This window comes from Saccostrea cucullata, unplaced genomic scaffold, assembly GCF_032062105.1.
Source record: "Saccostrea cucullata isolate Sc308-1 unplaced genomic scaffold, CSIRO_AGI_Scuc_v1 ctg4341, whole genome shotgun sequence".
Taxonomy (NCBI): Eukaryota; Metazoa; Mollusca; class Bivalvia; order Ostreida; family Ostreidae; genus Saccostrea; species Saccostrea cuccullata.
The window spans coordinates 22,992-45,175 of NW_026931001.1; the positions used below are offsets into that span (position 1 = coordinate 22,992).

Consider the following 22,184-nt stretch of genomic DNA (forward strand, 5'->3'; position numbering starts at 1 on the left):
AATTCAGTTTCAAGACATACTTCTCTTTTAGATTCACGTAAAATATCTTCAATTTATCCTTGTCTTTCACTTGTGCCAGTCCAATATAAACACGATTCATAAATTTTAACTCTGTCTACGGAAGTGTAAGGGGAGTGTTTCAAACATAATTTTTTGCTACTGCTTGAATATATGCATATCGGACAAGCAAAAGGAATAGAGTTATTTAAATATCAAATGTTAAACATTATTACAACACACAGAAGGTTAAAAAAAACAACCCTTAATATTGAATTAAACACAAATCCCCATAATAAATCTACATGCTGTGTAATAATTATGACACTTTCACCGTCATGTCAGCTCAAGTATGCAGTGACTTGACGTCATATTCTATTATGACGTCATATCTAGGTAGTTCAGAGAAGTTAGTACAGTTTGAACAGTTTAATATTGTACGGGCAGCCTTATCCTAGCTGCGGTGCTTTTATTTTTATTATGAATTGTCCACGGATTTCCCATTCACCGGTTTATGAAAAGGAGCACAAGCCGGGTATGACCGGTCGACAGGGGATGCTTACTCCTCTATGGCGCCTGATCCATCTTAGATGTATTTGCTCTGTTAGCGCCCCATTTGAAATGTTTTTTTAAACGGATTTGTTTACTTTGATTATTGTTAGTTCTCATCATGCATCATATTATACGTACTTATCCTGTGACCAAATAACAATACACTAAGTATATACATGTATTTCATCAGTCGTTAGCTTATATATGTGTTGAGGAGATGTGATATTGCTTTGAACAAAAGTCATTTGAACAATGTCAAGGTAAACTGAATTGCGAAGGTTAAATTAAAAGAATTTTCCAATAACTTTTTTTTTCAAATGATTAAGTACGGTGTTGCCTGTAATTTGAGTCATTTGAAGAGATTTCAATATTTTCTCTCATACTTTATGCTAATACTTGCCCTTCTTATTGTGTAATTGTATCGCACAAAAATGAACTGCTTTTGTAAATTTTAACGATATCAAAGTCATAGTAGTTAAACTTATTTAACTTTTAAATCGAGTGTCCGATTTCTCAGCATTGGGCACACTACAAAAGCTTACTCCACTATGAATGTTATTGTCAGTAATGTAATATGTTAAAGCATACCAGCACTATTTTCAGCGAGACTCCCTTTCCCCACTCTTCAGTACCCCCCGCCAAAAAAGGTTGGCTTTGCAATGAGCTTTCTCCAAAAAGTCTCACAATAAACCCATTCTTCGGGGATGGGGATGAGGCTCACTATAAAGCGAGGCTTCCCGCTTTGTCAACAAGCCCCTTAATTTTAATTCCGGAATGTCTCCAGTGATTAAAACAGGATATGTCATAAAACTTTTACATACTGATATTGTAAATCTTGTATTCAAACTTATTCAATGTCAGTAAGTTTTGTCATTCATGTACACCAGTTCCTAGCGCAAATAATTTATGAATGAGGTGACCAACTGAAGAAAAGAGAATGTCAGAAATTTTGTATTTATATTTAGCACCATGGAGGTATATGTATTGTATTCCATAACAATGCCTTTTTTTAAAAAAAATATTTATAAGTGTCTTATATTATCATGATGAATACCATGAGCAACTTAACTAGGAGTGAATTTCAGGTGTAGGACTATACCTTGAGGATGAATTAACTATGTACTTTAAGGATGAATTCCAGAGGTCCCTTATGAGAGGCCCCTTCAGGATGAATTCCAAAGTTCATTTCAGGATGAATTCCAGAGGTCCCTTCAGGATGAATTCCAGAGGTACCTTTAGGATGAATTCCAGAGGCCCCTTCAGGATGAATTCCAGAGGTACCTTTAGGATGAATTCCACGGGTGTCTCACTTCAATGCACCTAATTATCCTTCTAAGAAGCCTGTATAACCAATCATGAAGCTAAAAGAAGTTGCTTTTTGTCCAAAACATTTGCAACAGCAAAGGTGTTCATTGGGGATGAATTCAAGGGATAGTAGTACCTTAAAGATGAATTCCAGGAGTACCTTAAGAATGAAATCCATAAATACATAAATCAAAGTTGAATTCAGGGTGTACCTTTAGGATGAATTACAGGGGTGCCTAGTTTGAATGTACATCATTATCCTTCTAAGAAGACAATCACGAAGCCAAAATATTAAAGAACTGGCTTCTTTTGACTAGTAAAATGTTTGCAACTGTTTCAGATATATCACCTTTGTGACTATACCTGAACAAAAAAAGACTTTCACAGCACTTTCAAGGTAAATTGTTCAAACGTGAAAGCTTATGTGTAAAACACCAGGTCTAATACTAAATATTTTTATAAATGGTTAACTTTCAACGATACTTCAGAGATTGAGGTACTATTGTTGTAGATTTAGTCTTCAGGTATATACAGATCGATATTACATTGGAAAAAATTCTTTTAAATCAGTATTACCTTATTATTATGGTCATGTGGGGGAGGGGGGTCCAGAATCTCAAAATTCAAAAATACGACAAGCCAATATACGCTAAAATATATATTTTTTTATTAGGGATGTCAAAATATTAATTTTCCTTAGTCGAACATTCGATTGCATTATTCGAACGATAGTCGACTATTCGGAGCATTTTTTTTTAATAGCAAGGTGTTTTTGAAAGCTTATTAAGTAAAATAAATTGAAAATTGGAAAAAAGGGGAATTGTAAAGACACACTATCCACACCTCCGACGATATTGTTAAATACTGTTTGTTCAATCAATGATTGCCCAAGCTATCAAAATGTCTTTTATATAGGATTATTGTTTTAATAATTATCGAAGTTTGAAAACTTTAAGGCTATGCTAACATTGTGGATTCCTAGCGTTTGAAATTCCTAGAGGTTATAAATATAATTGTACAAGTTAATTAGGACCTAAATAATTTTCATAGTCCAGTATAGCGTTGCATAATTTACTACAATAAGAAAAAAGTCAGTGATTGAGAAATAATTATCGTGATATGTAATTACTGTACTTTCCAAATATATGTACAATGTGGACAATTATTTACATACTGTGACTGTGTTTGAGTTCTTATTCGTCTGAGGACAAACACTATATAGTTTGAGGAAGGACGTTTTTTCAATTTTTAGATGAGAATTTCATTATCACCTCCTTTACTTGCATTTATTTAATATTCGAATGTCGTTTCATTATTCGATCGTCAGTCCATTCGACTGATAGTCGAATAGTCGACTATTCGTTGACATCCCTATTTTTTATTATGGACATGTACGTGCAATGTCATGAACTTATTTTACAGGTGCATTATTGACAATCACACAAAAACTGCTGTATATTTGGCTGAGAGTCGCCCTGAAGAAAGATCGGTCATTTCTCTCTGTGTACAAATGCAATATCTGTTTGCAACACACATTGAAAATAGAGGTATTGTGAGTACTGAACTCACTAAATGATAACCCGCCTCCCATATAGTTATAATGGCAAGTCCATGTCTTGCTTTGGGACACCCGAAATATGTGTCAGATCAAAAAGGTAAAATACGAGGTGCACAGTGGCATTACATGTACATGTATGTAATAAAGAATCTATGAAAATATTAAATTCTATTCAGTGCATTAGGAGGAGTTGCGTATAAGAAATGGGCACCCTTAAATACTGTATACAGGGTTATTTTCGCCCCGTTTAATTTTCGCCCTTTCACACTTGCAAAAAATTTTGCCCCGTTTTAAATTCGCCCATTCATAGTTTTATTACAGAAATTATATGTAATAATTCATTTTGCAACGTTTTAAATTCGCCCAAATGAGGATAGGGAGAAAGGGGCGAAAATAAAACGGGAGCGAAAATGTCCCTGTATACAGTATCCTAGTAACAGAAAGAATGGCAGTGTACATCTTTTGCCACGAGAAACCCGAAATATGAGATGCTGATAAGAGATGGGTATTTACTACCAAAACATAACAGATGGACGGACGTGCAAACAGATGCACGAACATCCCGATCACTATACATGTATACCCTCTCACTTTTTCAAGCAACATATCCGCACTATGATTTGAATGTTCATATCTAGAAGTTTCTATATGCTGAGAGAAAGTCTATTGTTCTTTCTGATTTTAATTGAACTTTTTTGTAATACTAATGGGCGAAGCTAGTGCTGTTAAACGACGACCGTAATGTTTCTCACCAACGCTTAGAAGGGACATAATTTTGGGTTGTCTAACTTTAACGCTGGGCATTAGAAGTGAAAGTCAGGGTCTCTCGGATATGAGGTCGGATACGTAGGTCCCGTGTCACGATAAGCGTTGGCACGACAAAGAATCCTCTCTGCTCAATGGCCCTGAGTGCCAAGTATAGGTCTAAGTTTGAAGCCCTACACAGGCATACGGCATATGAGTGAAAAATTCTCGAATTGGACGTTAAACAATATACAATCAATCAATCAATCTAACTTAGCACGTCTGCTAAATGTTGTGTGATGCGCCCAGTGCGGTGGTGTCTGTGTCCTTGTCACCTTTCACTTTCAGTCCTCACCGCTGGCTAGCAGCAATGCCAAAAGGGAAGTAATTTGTAAGTCTACCCCTGCCAGTGCAAAGCATCTCCACAAAAAGTCCTATGCGATGCCTCCACGTGGAAGCAGACGGATACTTGACACCTTTCTTTCCCAGGCTAACTTCGCGAGGGCGCACGGGAAGATGAGGCTCGAAAGCCTTGGTCGGCAACTCATCTAGGAGAAAAAACTCTGATTGCAATCCGGATTTAGTAGGATACCGTTAGCAACTACTATGTTGGCCCCCAGACATATACATGGAGGATGGACTTGAGGTTAATCACCTTCTTCCATTAAAAAAACAACAATTGATTACGGAAACTGTTACAACAATTAGTACCGCTGAAGGAAGGGCAAGCGCGAAATGCGAGATTCGAGATGAGGATTAACATCCTTGGGAATTCGAGAGAATGAAGGCAATTACGAAAAGCCAAGAGGACCATAACGACCTGAAAGGAACGCACATGCAATCCATAACATCTAAAAACATCACCGAGATCAAATGTTGGAACTCCAGATTGGAAAAAACAGCTAACATCGTAAGAGAGTTTAACAAGTATTAGTTGGACATAACGGGACTGAGCGAAGTAAGATAGAAAGGCTTTGGTGAACTAAAGACAACCTCTGGAGAGACCATCTTGTACTCCGGAACTGAGGAACATCATAGAGGAGTAGGACTTATACTTAGCTGGAAAAGTCGACAAAACTTGATGGAATGGAATCCTGTTAATGACAGAATCATCAGCGCACGCTTTTTCTCCTGCTTTGATAAGCTAACAATAATACAATTATACAGCCCAACAAACGAAGCGGATAAGGACATATTCTATGAACAGCTACAAAGAGAGATTGCAAAAGTGCCAGAGCATGACATACTGATGGTAATGGGTGATGCAAATGCAAAAGTTGGAAAGTCAAATGAAGGATGGTAAAGAGTCATGGGATAAGAGGGCATTGGGACTATGAATGAAAACGGTAAGAGGTTAGCGGAAATGTGTGCTCTTAATAAATTAATCATTTGCGGAACCCTCTTTAAGCACCTTTGACATACACATGCTTACATGGGATTCACCTAATGGAAGACATAGTAACCAAAATGACCATGTAATGTTGAATGGCAGATACAGGAAGTCTGTATGATGTAAAGGTTATGCGTCATGCAGATGCCAATTCAGAAAATCATTTGGTACTGGCTAAAGTAAAGATGAAGTTCCGCAGAAATTAAAAGCCAAAGGAAAGCAAAAGGAAGATGCATGATGTCAATAAGCCAAAAGATCCTAGAATAAGCAAAGGATTCCAACTTGAATTGAGAAATAGGTTTCAGCATCTAGCTGATGACGAAAACACAATAAATGAAAAATGGACCCTTGTGAAAAAAGCATATACATGTAATAAAACAGCAGAAAAGATCTTGGACCAGAAGAAAAGGAAACACAAAGACTGACATACTGCAGAGACATGCAGAGCAATGGATGAAAGAAGAAAACTAAAGGAAGAAATAGGAAGATCAAATTCTGAGAGAATAAAGGATATTAAGAAGAATATAAGACCAAAGACAAAGAAGTGAAAAGAAGAGCAAGAGTTGATAAAAGAAAAATCTGGAAGATACAGCTAACCAAGCAGAGAATGCAGCAAATGCAAACCGTCTGGGCGAAGTTTACCAACTGACCAAGCAAAAAAGAAACAGGACAAGTGACATAACGTCCAAGAATAGTGAACTAATCATTGAGGATAGAAAAATATTGGAGAGATGGAAGGAGCATTTTGAAGACGTTCTTAATGTCCCAACAGAAACAACAGATATACCCGAAGGATGCACCATCCAAGAGAATGAAATTGATAAAATTGACACAACACCAATATGAAAGGAGGAGGTTAAAAAAACAATAAAAAACGAATGGAAAGAATCCCGCCAGAGGAAGAGATCGCTCATTGTCAAAATACCTAAGAAAGGAGATCTGACAATACTGTAGATTCCTTATTTTTAGCGAGTACTTTTTATCGCGAACTGGCTCTTTAACGTCAAATCGCGAGAATTATAATTCGCGATTGGACGGTTGATTAACAGAATTTACATAGATTTCAGCACCATAAAAATAAAAGCGTGTAATATTTTTTCGCGATGGATGCTTCTCGCGAAATTACGCGGAAATTAATTCCTCGCGTATACTAGTAATTAGGAATCTACAGTATGTGACAAATATTGAAGAATATCACTTCTATCGGTGCCATCAAAAGTAGTTTGCAGAATAGTAATTGACAGAATTTGAGATGGACTAGAGGACGGATTAAGACCAGAGCAAGCTGCATATCGGAGAGGAAGAGGAACATCAGAACAGATTTACATTCTAAGAAATATTTTAGAACAATATATAGAGTGGCAAGCACCACTGTACATAAGCTTCATAGACTTTTAAAAAGCCTTTGACAGCATAATAAGAGAGAAACTGTGGGGCATACATGTACTAAGGCAGTATTGAATTCCTGATGTATATGTGGACATTATCAAGAAATTATACGAGGGAAGTTCTAGTCGTGTCATAGAGAATGGGAGAACAACAGACTGGTTCAAAGTGTAGAAAGGAGTGAGACAAGGTTGTTTTTATGTGTCTGGAATCGTGTTCATCATTATGATAGACTGGATAATGAGAAATACCAACAATAAGAAGAGAGGCATACGTTGGAAATGTATGTCTACCTTAGAAGACCTGGATTATGCAGTTGACCTTGCACTTATTTCCAGCAAACACAGCAATATGCAGGAAAAGGCCAGGTGATTACATGATGTTGCAGAATATACAGGCCTAAAAGTTATTAAATCATTAAAAAAAAGCATGAGAATAAATGGAAAGAAGAAGGATGCAATCAGGTTAAATGATAAGGAAATAGAAGGGGTCGAAACATTTCTCTACCTGGGTGCCACAATGGATAAGACCGGAGGAACTGAGGCAGATATAGGAGAAAGCTAGCTCAATACAGCAGAAAGACCAAACTTAAGATCTTCAACAAAAATGTACTATCTGTGTTGCTGTACTGTGTTGAACTATGGAGAACAACAGAAAAAGACGACGAAAAGCTTGATACGTTCCATAGAGAATGCTTTAGGAAATCTTAAAAATGCACTGGACTGAAAAGATATCTATCAAGGACCATCAAAGAAAGAGCTAGATGGCGATGGAAAGGCCATATCCTCCGAAGGGAAGACAATTCATACATTAGAACAGCTCTCCGAGGGAAAGAATCGAAGAAGACGGCCAAAAAACACCTGGCGACGCTCTGTTGAGAGAGAAAGAGAAGAACTAGGTTGGAACATTTGGAAGGAGGGGCAAGTTGTTGCCAGTGACCACCGTAAGTGGCGTTCTTTGTTGAACGGCCTCATGCGTCCTCCGGGGCATGGAGAGGATAAGCAAGAAAGTAAGTTACTTTAGCACAACGAACTTTTTGCAAATATTCAAAATTATTTCTAAATGCAGGCAAAATTTGTATAATAGGTATCAGATGCTTATATGGTGACAGGAGAGATTACTTAGTATTTCCTCATCTAATAGCTTTATGAAAAAATCTTTAATTGCAGAGCACTAGTCTGAGTCACAATGATCTTACTTCATATCAATCCCTTTAGTCTCAATATTTGTAAAAAGTATGAGTTTTTTCAACATCTACAAATCTATTTATAAAACCAATCTGATGAAAATCAGGTCTTTGATTTGCTCCTTAATTTTTTTACTGTCGCTATATGAGGTTGTGACAATAAAAAACCAGAAGTCTCTGTCGAGACTGTAGCTCTACTGGTTTATACTTAAAACAAAGGAAGAGAAAAGTAGCAGTTGGGACTTGAGACTTTAAAACAGCAATAAGTAAAAAAAGAATGATCCTTGCCACTCATTAAAATAAAAACCTATGCACAGAATTATGTATCTTAGTATAGTCTACTTGTGTGCCAAGATATATTGAAATCAGACCAAAACTGTAGGAGGAGTAGCATATTGAAAGAATTTCACAGAAATTTCTATTTTTAGTAACCTTGACTACACCGTTCATCGAAAGCAAAAAACCGATGCACAGAATTATGTATCTTAGTGTAGTCTACTTGTGTGCCTAGTTATATTAAAATCAGACCAATTGTAGTGTAGAAGGAGTAGCATTTTGAAAGACTTTCACAGAAATTTCTATTTTTAGTAACCATGGCAACACCGTTCATCGAAAGCAAAAACCGATGCACAGAATTATGTATCTTAGTGTAGTCTACTTGTGTGCCAAGTTATATTGAAATCGGACCAAAACTGTAGGAGAAGTAGCATTTTGAAAGAATTTCACAGAAATTTTTATTTTTAGTAACCATGGCAAGACCATTCATCGAAATCAAAAACCGATGCATAGAATTATGTATCTTAGTGTAGTCTACTTGTGTGCCAAGTTATACTGAAATTGGATCAAAACTGTAGGAGGAGTATCATTTTAAAAGAATTTCACAGAAATTTCTATTTTTAGTAACCATGGCAACACCGTTCATCGAAAGCAAAAACCGATGCACAGAATTATGTATCTTAGTGTAGTCTACTTGTGTGCCAAGTTATATTAAAATCAGACCAAAATTGTAGGAGGAGTAGCATTTTAAGACTTTCACAGAAATTTCTATTTTTAGTGACCACGGCAACACCGTTCATCAAAATCAAAAACCGATGCACAGAATTATGTATCTTAGTGTAGTCTACTTGTGTGTCAAGTTATATTGAAATCGAACAAAAACTGTAGGAGGAGTATTATTTTGAATGAAAGAAAAAGTGAGCAAGCTCACATACCCCACGCTCCCCCAAAACTCAAAGTGCTGGAAATCCCGGAAAAAATGAAAGAATCGGAATTTCCCGGTAATATGCACATCAACAAATTGTGTCCTAAATATCTGCAAAGTTTGACGTAATTCTGTGCAGCGGTTTATGAGGAGTTGCGCTGACAAACTGTTCACCACTATATTCAAGATATCCCCAAAAATCTAAGTTGTAAAGTGCCGAAATTCCCAGAAAAATAAAGGAATCGGAATTTCCTGGTAAAATGCACATCTATACATTGTGTCCTAAATATCTGCAAAGTCTGACGAAATTCTGTGCAGCGGTTTATGAGGGGTCGCGCTGACAAAATGTTCATCTGTATATTTTTAAGGTATGGCCAAAAATATAATTTGAAAAGTGCCAAAATTCCCAGAAAAATAAAGAAATCGGAATTTCCTGGTAATATGCACATCTACACACTGTGTCCTAAATATCTCCAAAGTTTGACGAAAATCTGTGCCGCGGTTTATGAGGAATTGCGCTGACAAAATGTTCATCTTTATATTCAAGGTATGGCCAAAAATCTAAGTTGAAAAGTGTGGAAATTCTAAAAAAAAAAAAAAAATACAGGAATCGGAATTTCCTGGTAACATGCACATCTACACATTGTGTCCTAAATATCTGCAAAGTTTGACGAAATTCTGTGCAGCGGTTTATGAGGAGTTGCGCTGACAAAATCATCTCTATATTTAAGGTATGGCCAAAAATCTAAGTTGAAAAGTGTGGAAATTCTAAAAAAAAATAAAGGAATCGGAATTTCCTGGTAATATGCACATCTACACATTGTGTCCTAAATACTTGCAAAGTTTGACGAAATTCTGTGCAGCGGTTTTTGGGGAGTTGCGCTGACAAACTGTTCATCTCTATATTCAAGGTATGGCCAAATGCCTAAGTTAAAAAGTGCGGAAATTCCCGGAAAAAATAATGGAATCGGAATTTCCTGGTAATATGCACATCTACACATTGTGTCCTAAATACTTGCAAAGTTTGACGAAATTCTGTGCAGCGGTTTATGAGGAGTTGCGCTGACAAAAAAAAAGGACTGACTGACTGACGGACGGGTCTAAAACATTATACCTCACGCAACTAGTTGCGTGGGGTATAAAAATTGTTTACAGACAGACAGACGGACGGACAGACGACGGACGCATTACTATCGCATAAGCTCTTCTGGTCTCTGACCAGCAGAGCTAAAAATAAAGGAGCAGATCAAGGATCTGATTTTCATCAGACTGATTATAAAACCCTATTAAATATTTTTTTATCTGGTCCAGATGACACCTTTAGGTACTCCTATGCATTATGACCACCTACACCATCTCTGCATTACAAAGTACAGCACTAATAAGAAATTTTTATTAATGTGTTAACTGAACTTGCCCAAAGGATCTTTGCTGGACAGATAAACAAATATTCCAACCAAATAAAAATCTGATTTGATTCTGAACTTCAAACGGGCATTGTTTATAGATGTATACATGCTAAAAATATGCTCTGTATCCAATTTACTTTTAAACAAGTAATGGTTAAAACTATAAACAGCAAAGTGTAGACAAAAGAATTCAAGAAATCTTTACCAATGTCATCGGAAACTGATAAATTCCTTGAATAATTTTTAAACATAGATCAACCAATTTAAACTTCTGTAACAAGTTAACAACAGGCAAAAAAACATAGGTAATCAGAGATTACAGAGCTCACCTCAACGAATGTTGTCTTTAAGTAAGGCAAAGTCACACAATTAACCAACAAAAAGTATACATTCCAAAAATGAAAATATTTTTAAAAGCAATTTTGATCTGATACTTTGAAATAGACCTACATAAAAAATTTAAACTACTTCTTCTTCATGAAAATGTAATGAAAATCCAGCATCTGAAGCAAATTTGAGAGTTTTCATCTCTTGATGCAGCATTTGTGAAAGTTTGGTTTATACAATGTTATATAAGCCTTATAGTTTTTGGTAATAGACCTGCAACCATAACTTTTACCTTGTCTATTATCTGAAAAATGTATGTCCAATTCAGCATCCGAAGCAAGTCCATTAGTGTGCATCCTTAGATGTATCATCCATGCAAGTTTGCTCATTATAGGGCTCATAGTTTATTGGAAATGAAACATGCATTAAAACTAACATTTTCACTCATCCACAAAAAGTAGGTCAGATTCAGCTTCCGAAGCAAGCCTGGAAGTATGCATCCTTAGATGTATCATCTATGCAAGACTGGTCATTAAAGAACTCATAGTTCCTTGCAAATGAAACCTGCACCAAAAACTTTAACCTGTTCGCTCAACTGGAAAATGTAGGTCAGATTCAGCATCCGAAGCAAGCCCGGTAGTATGCATCCTTAGATGTATCATCCATGCAAGTTTGGTCAACATAGGGCTTATAGTTACTTAGAAATGAAACCTGCACCAAAAACTTTAACCTGTTCACTCAACCGGAAATTGTAGGTCAGATTCAGCATCCGAAGCAATCCCGGTAGTATGCATCCTTAGATGTATCATCCATGCAAGTTTGGTCAACATAGGGCTTATAGTTACTTGGAAATGAAACCTGCACCAAAAACTTTAACCTGTTCACTCAACCGGAAAATGTAGGTCAGATTCAGCATCCGAAGCAAGCCCGGTAGTATGCATCCTTAGATGTATCATCCATGCAAGTTTGGTCAACATAGGGCTTATAGTTTCTTGGAAATGAAACCTACACCAAAAACTTTAACCTGTTCACTCAACCGGAAAATGTAGGTCAGATTCAGCATCCGAAGCAAGCCCGGTAGTATGCATCCTTAGATGTATCATCCATGCAAGTTTGGTCAACATAGGGCTTATAGTTACTTGGAAATGAAACCTGCACCAAAAACTTTAACCTGTTCACTCAACCGGAAAATGTAGGTCAGATTCAGCATCCGAAGCAATCCCGGTAGTATGCATCCTTAGATGTATCATCCATGCAAGTTTGGTCAACATAGGCCTGACAGTTACTTGGAAATGAAACCCACACCAAAAACTGCACCAAAAATGTTAACCTGCTCCAAAAACATTAACCTAGTAATTCTTTTGCTGAAATTGCAGCATCTGAAACTTTGTCTGGTACAATAAAACACACAAAACCATTTTCCATGCATGTCTAATCAGTATAGGACACAGAAGTAATTAAAAAGAAAACTGCTCCAAAAAACTTAACCTTAACCTGGGACGCCGACGCCGACGCCGACACCGACGCCGACGCCGAGGGTATCACATAAGCTCCCCCCAACTTCGTTGAGGTGAGCTAAAAAACAACCAGAAGTTTTAACAAAGAAGATCTTATCACCATCATTCAAAGTTTTAAGGGAAAACCAATGCCATTTGATAGTATTCATCTGAAATATGAATGTGTACTGAATACATAATAAAACACAAGGAGACAATTTTGAAGAGGTAATTCAAGTTGTTTATTCAGGTAAACATTTTTAACAACACATCCTTTGTAAATTTTAAATAATGTCTCTTTCCTTCCTATATCAAACACCACATTATACCACACTTTAATAGTCAACACTCCTGGAAAAAAAAAATGATTATAATGTACATAATTCAAAACTCATAAATTTATAATCTGAATATACCATCATTCACAAAATTATATACTGCAGGTTCCATAATTCATAAAATTATAACCTGTATATTCTGTTTTATCATTAAATGTACAAATATTCATTTTTTAAATTTCATAATTATGCAACAAAATTCAAAATCCCACATAAAATTTTTTTTATACATATTGAAAGCTTTGACTTTAATACCGAAATATACAGAAAAACAAATATTTGATCATGTTTACATAACTTATATACAGGATTTCCACAAATACATAAACACCAACTAGATTATTTACAAGAATTTTTAAATTGGTATTCATAGGGTTTGTGTATCTCTTTCTAAAAATCAAAAAATTCAGTTTTGAAACTTAAAAAAATTTTAATTTTATAAAAAATAAAGGTTTGATTCAAACCTAAGGCCATTAAGTTTTCACATATCGTCTACTTTCTCTAGCCATAACTCTGGTTTTTGACACCCCATTTAAGAAAAAACACACTAGTTCCTGCAATGTTGAGTCCTGCATAATTGATTAATTTAGTTGAATTTTTTGAAATCATTTTTTTACAATTAAAAAAAACTAATTATTAGTTTAAGTAATAACATTTGCACTTGTTTTTAATAAAGTAATTTACTTTACATGCATTTTTCTAAAAAAAAAAAAAAAAAAAAAATTAAATATTTTTTATATTATATAATTTTTTAAAATATGAAAATCACCAAACTGTAAATCTAATATTATTATGCTTCCTGTCAGTTGTGTTTATATGTTTTATTTGTGTGTAAGGATTTATATAGCGTAAGCATACTATGCCGAAATAGTGCACGGCCCTTTTGTGAAGAAAATTCTTCTAAGCACACACCGGGAAAAAACTTGGAATGATGCCTTATCGATTACGCCACAGAGACGAACAATTGGGAGAATTTTACATAACTGATATATAAACTTAATTTATACATTGACACAAAAGGAGAAAATTTACAAATTTTTTTGAAAACAGTTATATTTTAATCAGTTTTGTACAACAAATCTCTCAAACTAATTACATACAGATCGTTAGTTGAACTGATTTTTGAATCATTAAAAGGAAAACTTCAAAGGATTGTTAAAGAAATATTATCAATGAGAAACGTCTGCAAACAAATAAGTCTTAAACAAAACAGAAAATAAAGAAGTTGCTTTTCACATATCATCTACTTTCTTAGAGAAAATACTGGTAACCAAAATAACCAAGCATGCAACCAATTTTAGCATGAAGATTTTGAATGAGTTCTTGCAAGTGCGCTGTGTTAGCATAAGGTATTTTTAGGAAAAATTCAAATGGATTGCCGCATAAATAATAACAACAGTCAGCATAATAATAACAATAGTGTTGCATTATGCATGTACTATGCCTAAAAAAGGCAGGGTTTGACACATAGTGCAGCAATTTACTTTACATATTATTTTTTTTAAAATATGAAAATCACCAATCTGTAAATATAATATGTGTATACTGATATGCACACATTCAGATAAGTCTTTTAACTGAACTGTAATTAAACATTTTACAAATATAAGAATACACGGTAGGAGTCTGCTAGACAAATATGCATCCTAAAACTCCTACCCTTGCGACTTCCAGGAAGCGGGTGGCCAGGGCGTAGTCGTTCTGGTTCCTGCAGCCCTTCAGGATCTCTATACAAATTTCTGGCTCTGGTACTCCATCGTCAGCCTGTAAAAGATAAGTCAATAAATTCATCATACATTTTCTTGTACAGTAAGGTAAAGGCAAATCACATAATTAGTTGAGGCTATCTTACTAATACTTCTTTAGATAGAATCATTTAATCTGCATTTTTTTCAATTCTCTTCCAATTTCCTTGTTGAAAAATATTAACTATACTGGCTTACTCAAAGAAAATTACTGTAATTGTACCATAAATAAAATAAAGCTTTTACTCTTCAAGGATTCATATGTGTACAGTAAAACACAGCACTTATAACAGTAAACGTGCTTATAGTTATAACGAATAAGCAATCATTTACAGAAAATGTGATTTTCATTTCCTGTATCATGGCTTTATGATATACTGTAAACTTGTTGGGTATAATGAATCACAATTACGTATATAATAAGCAAAATCCTCTATCCCCTGCACTTCGGTATATTCATGAATTATACTGTTAAACAAAACAAATAAACAATGTAAAAAAGCTGTCTCAGCTCCCATCCATCAAACTGGGAGTAGTTGTTCTTCTGTAGCCAGGTTCCCTCACTGACCACTGGGTAGAGTGATGTGTGGGGTTTAGGACCAGTGTCAGAATATCCTCTCAATCCAGTCACAGCAGCTGAAATATATAAACAAATTATGTAAATAATAAGCAAAATCCTCATCCCAGAAAAGCACTTTTTTATAAACATGTAACTTTCACACTGGAATAATTAATCCAATTTATCTGGAGAAATAATTGATCAGCTTGTTTCAACTCCCATCCATCAAAGATTTGAGTAGTTATTATTTTGATAGCCAGATTTACTTTATTGTATTTTTGGGTAAAGTGATGTGTGGGGTTGTAAGATTTCAATTTGAATTGTTTACAGTACACATTTTTTCATGGAGTTTAGCTGAAATGAAAACAATATTAATTTACTAGTATTGAAATCACAATTTTTGTATTTTTGACTTATTATATACTTTGTTTTTTTAGATCAATGCCTTTTTTCATTGAATAAATTAATGAAAACATAACATCTGCCTTACTGCTCAGTTACAGACTTTTCAGGGATTTCCCTAAGAATCAAAATAGCAGGGGACATTAAAAGAGTAGAAGATGATCTGGGTTTCTTCTCCTACCAGGGGAGTGGAGAGGAATACCAAAGTAACCAAGGGATTACGGCATTATAAGCAGGGAAATTCCCTGGTCCCCAGATCTAAGGGACCACCCTGCTTTTTAAGAGATCATTATACATAGGCGCAAAGGCAGTTTTGAATGAATAAATGAATCTGGTGACACAGATAACAAAAGTCAGATTTCTATCATTAAAAACATGTTTTACGTCAGACGAATGGGTATAAACAGCATTTCCATGGCAAAATAACATCTGTGCATTGATTCAAACTATGCCAATGATGTCCCATTAGACCTAAAAGATCAATTGAAGTGGAGTCTGGTCCGGTTCTTCATTTAGTTAATTTCTGAACTGCCTTTATTACTATATGCTTTTGGGAAGTCGAGGGGAGAACTAAAAAAGTCATCGGCTTCTCAATAGAGAATACTATAAAATATAAACAAAGAAGAGTAAACAAGCTTACTGGATCATTATAGAACAAAAACTTGTGGGCTGACTTCATTTGTCAAAGATAAGCATACGTCGAATTGCGCCAGTCATAATTATGACAAGTGTAAAACAGCTTAGTGGCAAGTGAAGTATATCAGCAAAAACAAAAAATAATTATAGTAAAAAAAATCATTTAATTTAGATCTATCACTTTTACATTATGTCTACGGGAAACATATTTTAATAATTCACGATCCAATTTTTAACAAAAAATCATGGACCTCATGAAAAAAAAATTGCGGGGGGGGGGGGGGGGGCAATTTTAAAAAGATGAATTGAGATTTGTTCAAGAAATGAAAACAATTTAAAACATGCCAAATTGGTTTTAAGTATGAGCATTTCAATAGTAGTTTTATCTTACTACAACATGACTAACACCGGCAAATTCCTTGCTGGTCAATTCAGTCCGGGGAGATCAGCCTGTTGAACCTTCCCCAGTCAAATGAAGTAACAAGCCCAGTTACCAAAGGTCAAACAACGTATCTGGCGTACACTGGCTGGACAAATGAAGTCCCATCTATGACTGTAACCCACATATTTTACCAAGGAAGGCGTTTGTTTCATACTTTCTGTATACTTACTGTATACATGATTGAAACAAATGCTAATATGACTTTTAAAGGTGGGTAGTAATTGTAGTTAATTTCAATATGTTGTTAATTTTTGTAGGAAATGGATAAAATTGCACACATAATTAAAAAAGTCAAAAAACAATTCATACAGTAAATTATTTCTTCTCGCAAGTAAATATACAAGTTCTACATGTTCTACCGGTGAGAACCGTTTCCAATTTCAGAGCTGATCTCTGACAGAGAAATAACATGTAGTGGTAAAAAATACAAGAATTCGTGTATATTATGCATCATACCAGCGGGACACCCAGATTGAATCTGTTTGCTGACTGCGTTTAGGACAGAAACTTCCGAGTTTTTTGGAAGAACGGATCATTTTCTACCCACTGTGACCTTCATCCGCTTAGTTGTGAGTTATCAACAGAGCGCTTGAGTGCGTAGATTCACAAAGGCACCCAAAAGGAATAAAAGGAACCCAATAAAGGACCCAAAAGGAACCCAAAAGGCAAAAGGAACCCAAAAGGACCCAAAAGGAAATCAAAAGGACTCAAATAAATATATTAATATACATTGAAAATTAATAATTTGAATTAAATTATAAATATTATATTATAAATTTACTTAAAAGTTGGCAAAAACATACATTTATATTGTTGCAACTTTTCTTGAAACAAATGCCTATGATTTTCAAAGGCATGTTATTAATTTTTGTAGGAAATGCTTTAATATCTTTTACATGAAATTAACAAAGTAAACAATTCATACAGTAAATTATTTCATATCTTACTACATGTATATGATATATAAGAAAAGAAATAAAGTTTTATTTAATGACATGTTTCCAATTTCAGATGGGTGTATCTCTGACAGAGAAATAACATGTAGTGGTAAAAAAAATAAAATATGAAAGTATATTATTATATATCCATTTATTCTCTTTATTTCAAGTCCTGTTTGCTTAATTTCCTTTTGGGTCCTTTTGGGTTCCTTTTTTACACGAAGAACGGATCATTTTCTCCCACTGTGACCTTCTCCGCTTAGTTGTGATCCAGATCAACCGAGCTCTTTAATGGAACATCATGTACGTATAAATTTAAGAAAGCCGGATAAAATTGGTAATATAAATACGCCTTTATTAACCTTCTTACGTATCCTAAGCTTAAATAGTTTGAAGAAAACATTTTTATGATACATTTGACGATATTTATTCGTGCTTGTATTGATTTTACTGATTAATAATTGACACAAATACGTTTTTATCTGGTTATTTCTATTTCAGTTGCAAGCGTAAATTCAACCCAGAATTATGATGGCAAAGAAGGATGCTTGAGTATTGTACTAAAAAGAAAATGGCATTTGCCATTTTCCTACTCTTTAGGTAAGGGTTTTCAAACATTTTAAGCCTTAATAGACATTTTATTGAGAAACTGAATAAGGAAATACTGTATTGTGACACACAATATATACTGGTGTCTCATTATATCGCGGTACTTAAAGGCAGAGATTTTAAGCACCGCCTTCAAAAATACCATGATCATGAGACACCTGTCAATCAAGTGCACTTAAAATGTCCATCATTGGATGCTGGAACTTGAGGATCACAGATCTTGACACACTGTGTATACCCAACATTAAATTCCTCGTGGTGACGCTCTAATTAACTTTTGATCCTTTGATGTTTAATGAACATGGTATATAAAAACTACACATGTATTACCTATGATTTTTTTTTCAAAAGGAGAATATATGAATTTAATATACACAGTTTTTGAAACGATTATGATCATTAAAAAATAACCTTTAGTACATAAATCTTTTTTTTGAAATGAAATGTTGATATTAATTTTAATATGCTAAATGGTAAACCAAAAGTGGAATTGTTATTGAAAAAGTTCAGAGCAACACTGTGTGAAGTAATAAAATTTAAAAATAATGTTTCTGATCATGGGTAACTTATATTTTCTCTTTTTTATTCAGATAAGAATTTACAAACAATTTTTTAAGCATGTGTCATGATAGATGGGATCCTAGGGATGAATGAATTAGGTGTAATTTAGTTGTAACAAGAGATGTTTTTTTTTAAATAAACACATACACAAGTCTAACATCTAAAACAATCTTTGTTTTAATATTGGAATTTATAGAATGATATCATAATACTTTTTTTTAAATGGGAAGGGTTGTTTTAAAACAGTCAAAAATAAATCAATATATCTATAATTGAAAAACCTTTTTATTACCATATAATTTTAAAATTGTCTCAAAATTCATAACACAGGTAAAGTTTGACATCTGGGTATTTCACTGTGTATTAAATCACTTCCTGTGTATAGGGATTAGGAGACAGGTGACCACAGGTAGTCTGCTAGCCCCCAAGGCATTCACACCTGTACAATATAAGCCCCTCCCTCACCTGGAATTTACCACCCGGTAAAAAATCTCTGCCTTTAAATCTTTTGCATAAAAAAGTGTAATTCAATTTTTTAAATTTAACTTTCATCAAATGATATTCATAAAGCAACCTATGGCCTAACTTTTTATCATCAAATTATTTCCCAATCTTGCATCGTTTAATTTGTAGTCTATTTTTAAAACACGAAGTCTTATTTACCTCCTAAATCGGAGAGTCTCATAATTGATAATATCGCGGTATGGGAAAACATGGAAACTTGAAGTTGACATGGACTTCAATTCTTATTTTTTATTTTACCATGTAATTCTACATAAGAAAATAAACAATTATACGAACTAAAGACTTTCAAACATGAACTTTATATAGATTTCACTAGATTATAAACTCAGTGGGCTAAAAATAATAATGGATTTCTGTAAAATTACGTTTTATTTGAATAATTTTTTTCCGACGCATGTTCCATACTTTTTAATCATCACAAAAAGTTACATTCAGATGATAGTTTTTCAACAAAAAGCATATGAGCCATGTATCTGATTTTTTGGATTTTTTGGATTATACTGCGATATAATGAGAATCGAGTATACATGTAGTTAGTAGTTAAAGACTGTAGTAGTTGCTAACCATTGGCATTTAATATTATCTGTCAGTCAATCATATACATATGATCATGAGACACAAAGTCTATATACTATCACTTAAAATGTAATAATATGATTTCTGCTAGGAATCACAGATCTTTGACACACTCTAAGCAACAAACCAACATTAAATTCCTTTGTAGCTCACTTTAGTCAGATCATTCATGTTAAATAAATTTAAAAAAAAACCCACCCCAAAATGACCAAATGTTGAGAAGAATGTTGTTTAAAAGGAGAAAAATGATTAGATATTGTAACATAGTGGTAAACCTAGAAGGAAACAAAATAAGAATTAAGAGGGTGGAATGTAATGGTATGGGCGGTGGATGTCGGCTTTTGTAGCTCTGTCAGTAGAGCACCTGACTACAGTTGCAGGGGTCCTGGACTTAAATTCCCTGTCCAGTCATAATCTTCTCCTTTCCTATTACATTATTAAAATCAAATGATCTGAATCTGCACTGTTTGAGAAACAGTAGCAGATACAGAAAATCTAGTTTTATAATATTGGATCTGACATTGTGATAAAAATGAGTCATCCATGGCAGACAATGAACAGTCATTTAAATACAGCGGTCACTGGAACATTGTAATAGGAATGCATATGATACAGACGCATCAACCTCTTCATAAAATTTGGTGGGGGTACAGAAGTAAAATAACATTTTCATATTAAAAAATTATAATGGTATTGTATCAGATGACAAATGCATAGACTGGAAAATTGCCTTGGAAAAATAATTAAAATATACAACATTTATGACAGTAGCATGTATCATCTAGCTTCAATTTCACCAGTAACACTCTAAATATTATTTACACTATTAAGATTTGTTAATTTATGGGTTTACATTTGTTCTTAATTAAATTATATTTTTTCTCTTTGTAGTATTTCTGTAATAATATTGGTTGTTGAAAGTGCATGGCCAACGCAACACAAAATAAAAGAAGTTAAATTTCCATCTAATCTTGGTAAGTCATCCCTAGGTTCTATTAATTTGACCTTAATTTTGTAATTCAGAAAAGTTAAAGTATCTCCTTGACCTCTTAATTTGCTTAACTTTCATATATTTACAAATACTACCTCTGATGTTTTGAGTTAAGAATGAAAAATAAGTAAGAGGATATACATAGTGTGTAAGAAGGCAGCTGAGCCTGATACTTGTACAATAAATTACACGTTTTTTAATACCTTGTTCAAATAAAGATTTGAGGTATATAGGAATCACTTTCTTCAGCTGTCTATCTCTGTGAAATTTGGTTCTGGCCAAAGCTTTTTAATGGTGATATATTAAAGAATTCATACTAAATATAATGACTGCTTATGACTTGGAAATGAGTTGTGACCTTGACCAGGATTCCAACAGTATCAAAGACACTGACAGATAAAATTTTGATGGAGAAACATGAAGCTTGTTCCTCTTAGAATGATTGCATATGACCTGATGGTCTGTCACAATCTTCACACAAGGTCATCACGGTCATATATAACCAAGTTCAAGATCATTTTCAGTTAAATGTACATGTGTAATTCCTGTTCTGACCATATTATGCAATAGAAAAATGTTATAAGCCTAAAGGTCATTCTCATAAATTGTGTTACCACAGTATGTAATGACTTTGATCCAACATCAATCTAACAAGTATAACACTGAAAAAAAATGAATTAAATGTTTTAATAAGGATTTTTTTTTTTTAGTTAAGCTGAACAAATCATGTCCCTCAAAGAAAGCAAAAGCTCTGACAGAATGTGAGAGATGCAGTAAAGATGAACTGGTAAATATCTTAATATTTATCTTATGTTTATTGATTGTCATGAGGTTGTTTGGAAGAGTTCTCAGTGCTTTTTGGGAGCTAAACAAAAACAAAGGGCACCTATGATCTACCAGAGTAGATCATCGCCTCACAAAAAGAGCATATCTACCATGTCTACATGATAAATCAATCAAGGCACCATTCTACATCAATTCCAAAGCAAATTATGTCTTTTTAGGTCACCTGAGTCACTCAGGTGACCTATTGCTTTCCGTTTTCGTCCGTCGTCCGTCGTGTGTCGTGTGTTAACATTTGAACATTTTCAGCTTCTTCTCTGAAACCACTAGACCAATTTCAACCAAATTTGGTATACAGCATCTATGGGTGAAGGGGAACAAAAATTGTGAATTTCATGGTCCCAGCCCCCCTAGGGCCTGAGGGGTGGGCCAAAACCACTAAAATTAGTGCAATCTTTAAAAATCTTCTTCTTTACTCCAGGACATCAAGCAGGCTAACTGTTGACATGAATGTAATAAGCATTGAGT

The 22,184-nt window shown here is 34.4% G+C and overlaps 1 protein-coding gene and 1 long non-coding RNA gene across 2 annotated transcripts; one reads left to right on the forward strand and one right to left on the reverse strand.

Moving 5' to 3' along the window:
• Positions 1-14,516: 14,516 nt before the first annotated feature.
• On the reverse strand, positions 14,517-18,027 carry LOC134230993 (cytochrome c oxidase subunit 5A, mitochondrial-like). Its single transcript, XM_062712859.1, has 4 exons — positions 17,982-18,027; positions 17,130-17,180; positions 15,125-15,270; positions 14,517-14,653 (listed from the first exon to the last, which is right to left on the reverse strand). Exons 1-4 carry the CDS (start codon positions 18,025-18,027, stop codon positions 14,519-14,521), a joined length of 378 nt encoding a protein of 125 aa, XP_062568843.1. The 3' UTR covers positions 14,517-14,518.
• Positions 18,028-18,140: 113 nt separating this feature from the next.
• Positions 18,141-21,665, forward strand: LOC134230990 (uncharacterized). Its single transcript, XR_009984475.1, has 3 exons — positions 18,141-18,211; positions 20,774-20,856; positions 21,584-21,665. It is a non-coding gene; the product is annotated as an uncharacterized LOC134230990 (long non-coding RNA).
• Positions 21,666-22,184: the final 519 nt, after the last annotated feature.

Excerpts from the sequence above, each read along its gene's own strand:
- LOC134230993 (XM_062712859.1), bottom strand. The coding sequence starts at position 18,027 with ATGTATCATAAAAATGTTTTCTTCAAACTATTTAAGCTTAGGATAC. Across the intron at positions 17,181-17,981 it reads ACTATTTAAGCTTAGGATAC|TTTCTGTCCTAAACGCAGTC; the intron begins GTAAGAAGGTTA and ends AAAACTCGGAAG. Across the intron at positions 15,271-17,129 it reads TCAATCTGGGTGTCCCGCTG|CTGCTGTGACTGGATTGAGA; the intron begins GTATGATGCATA and ends TATATATTTCAG.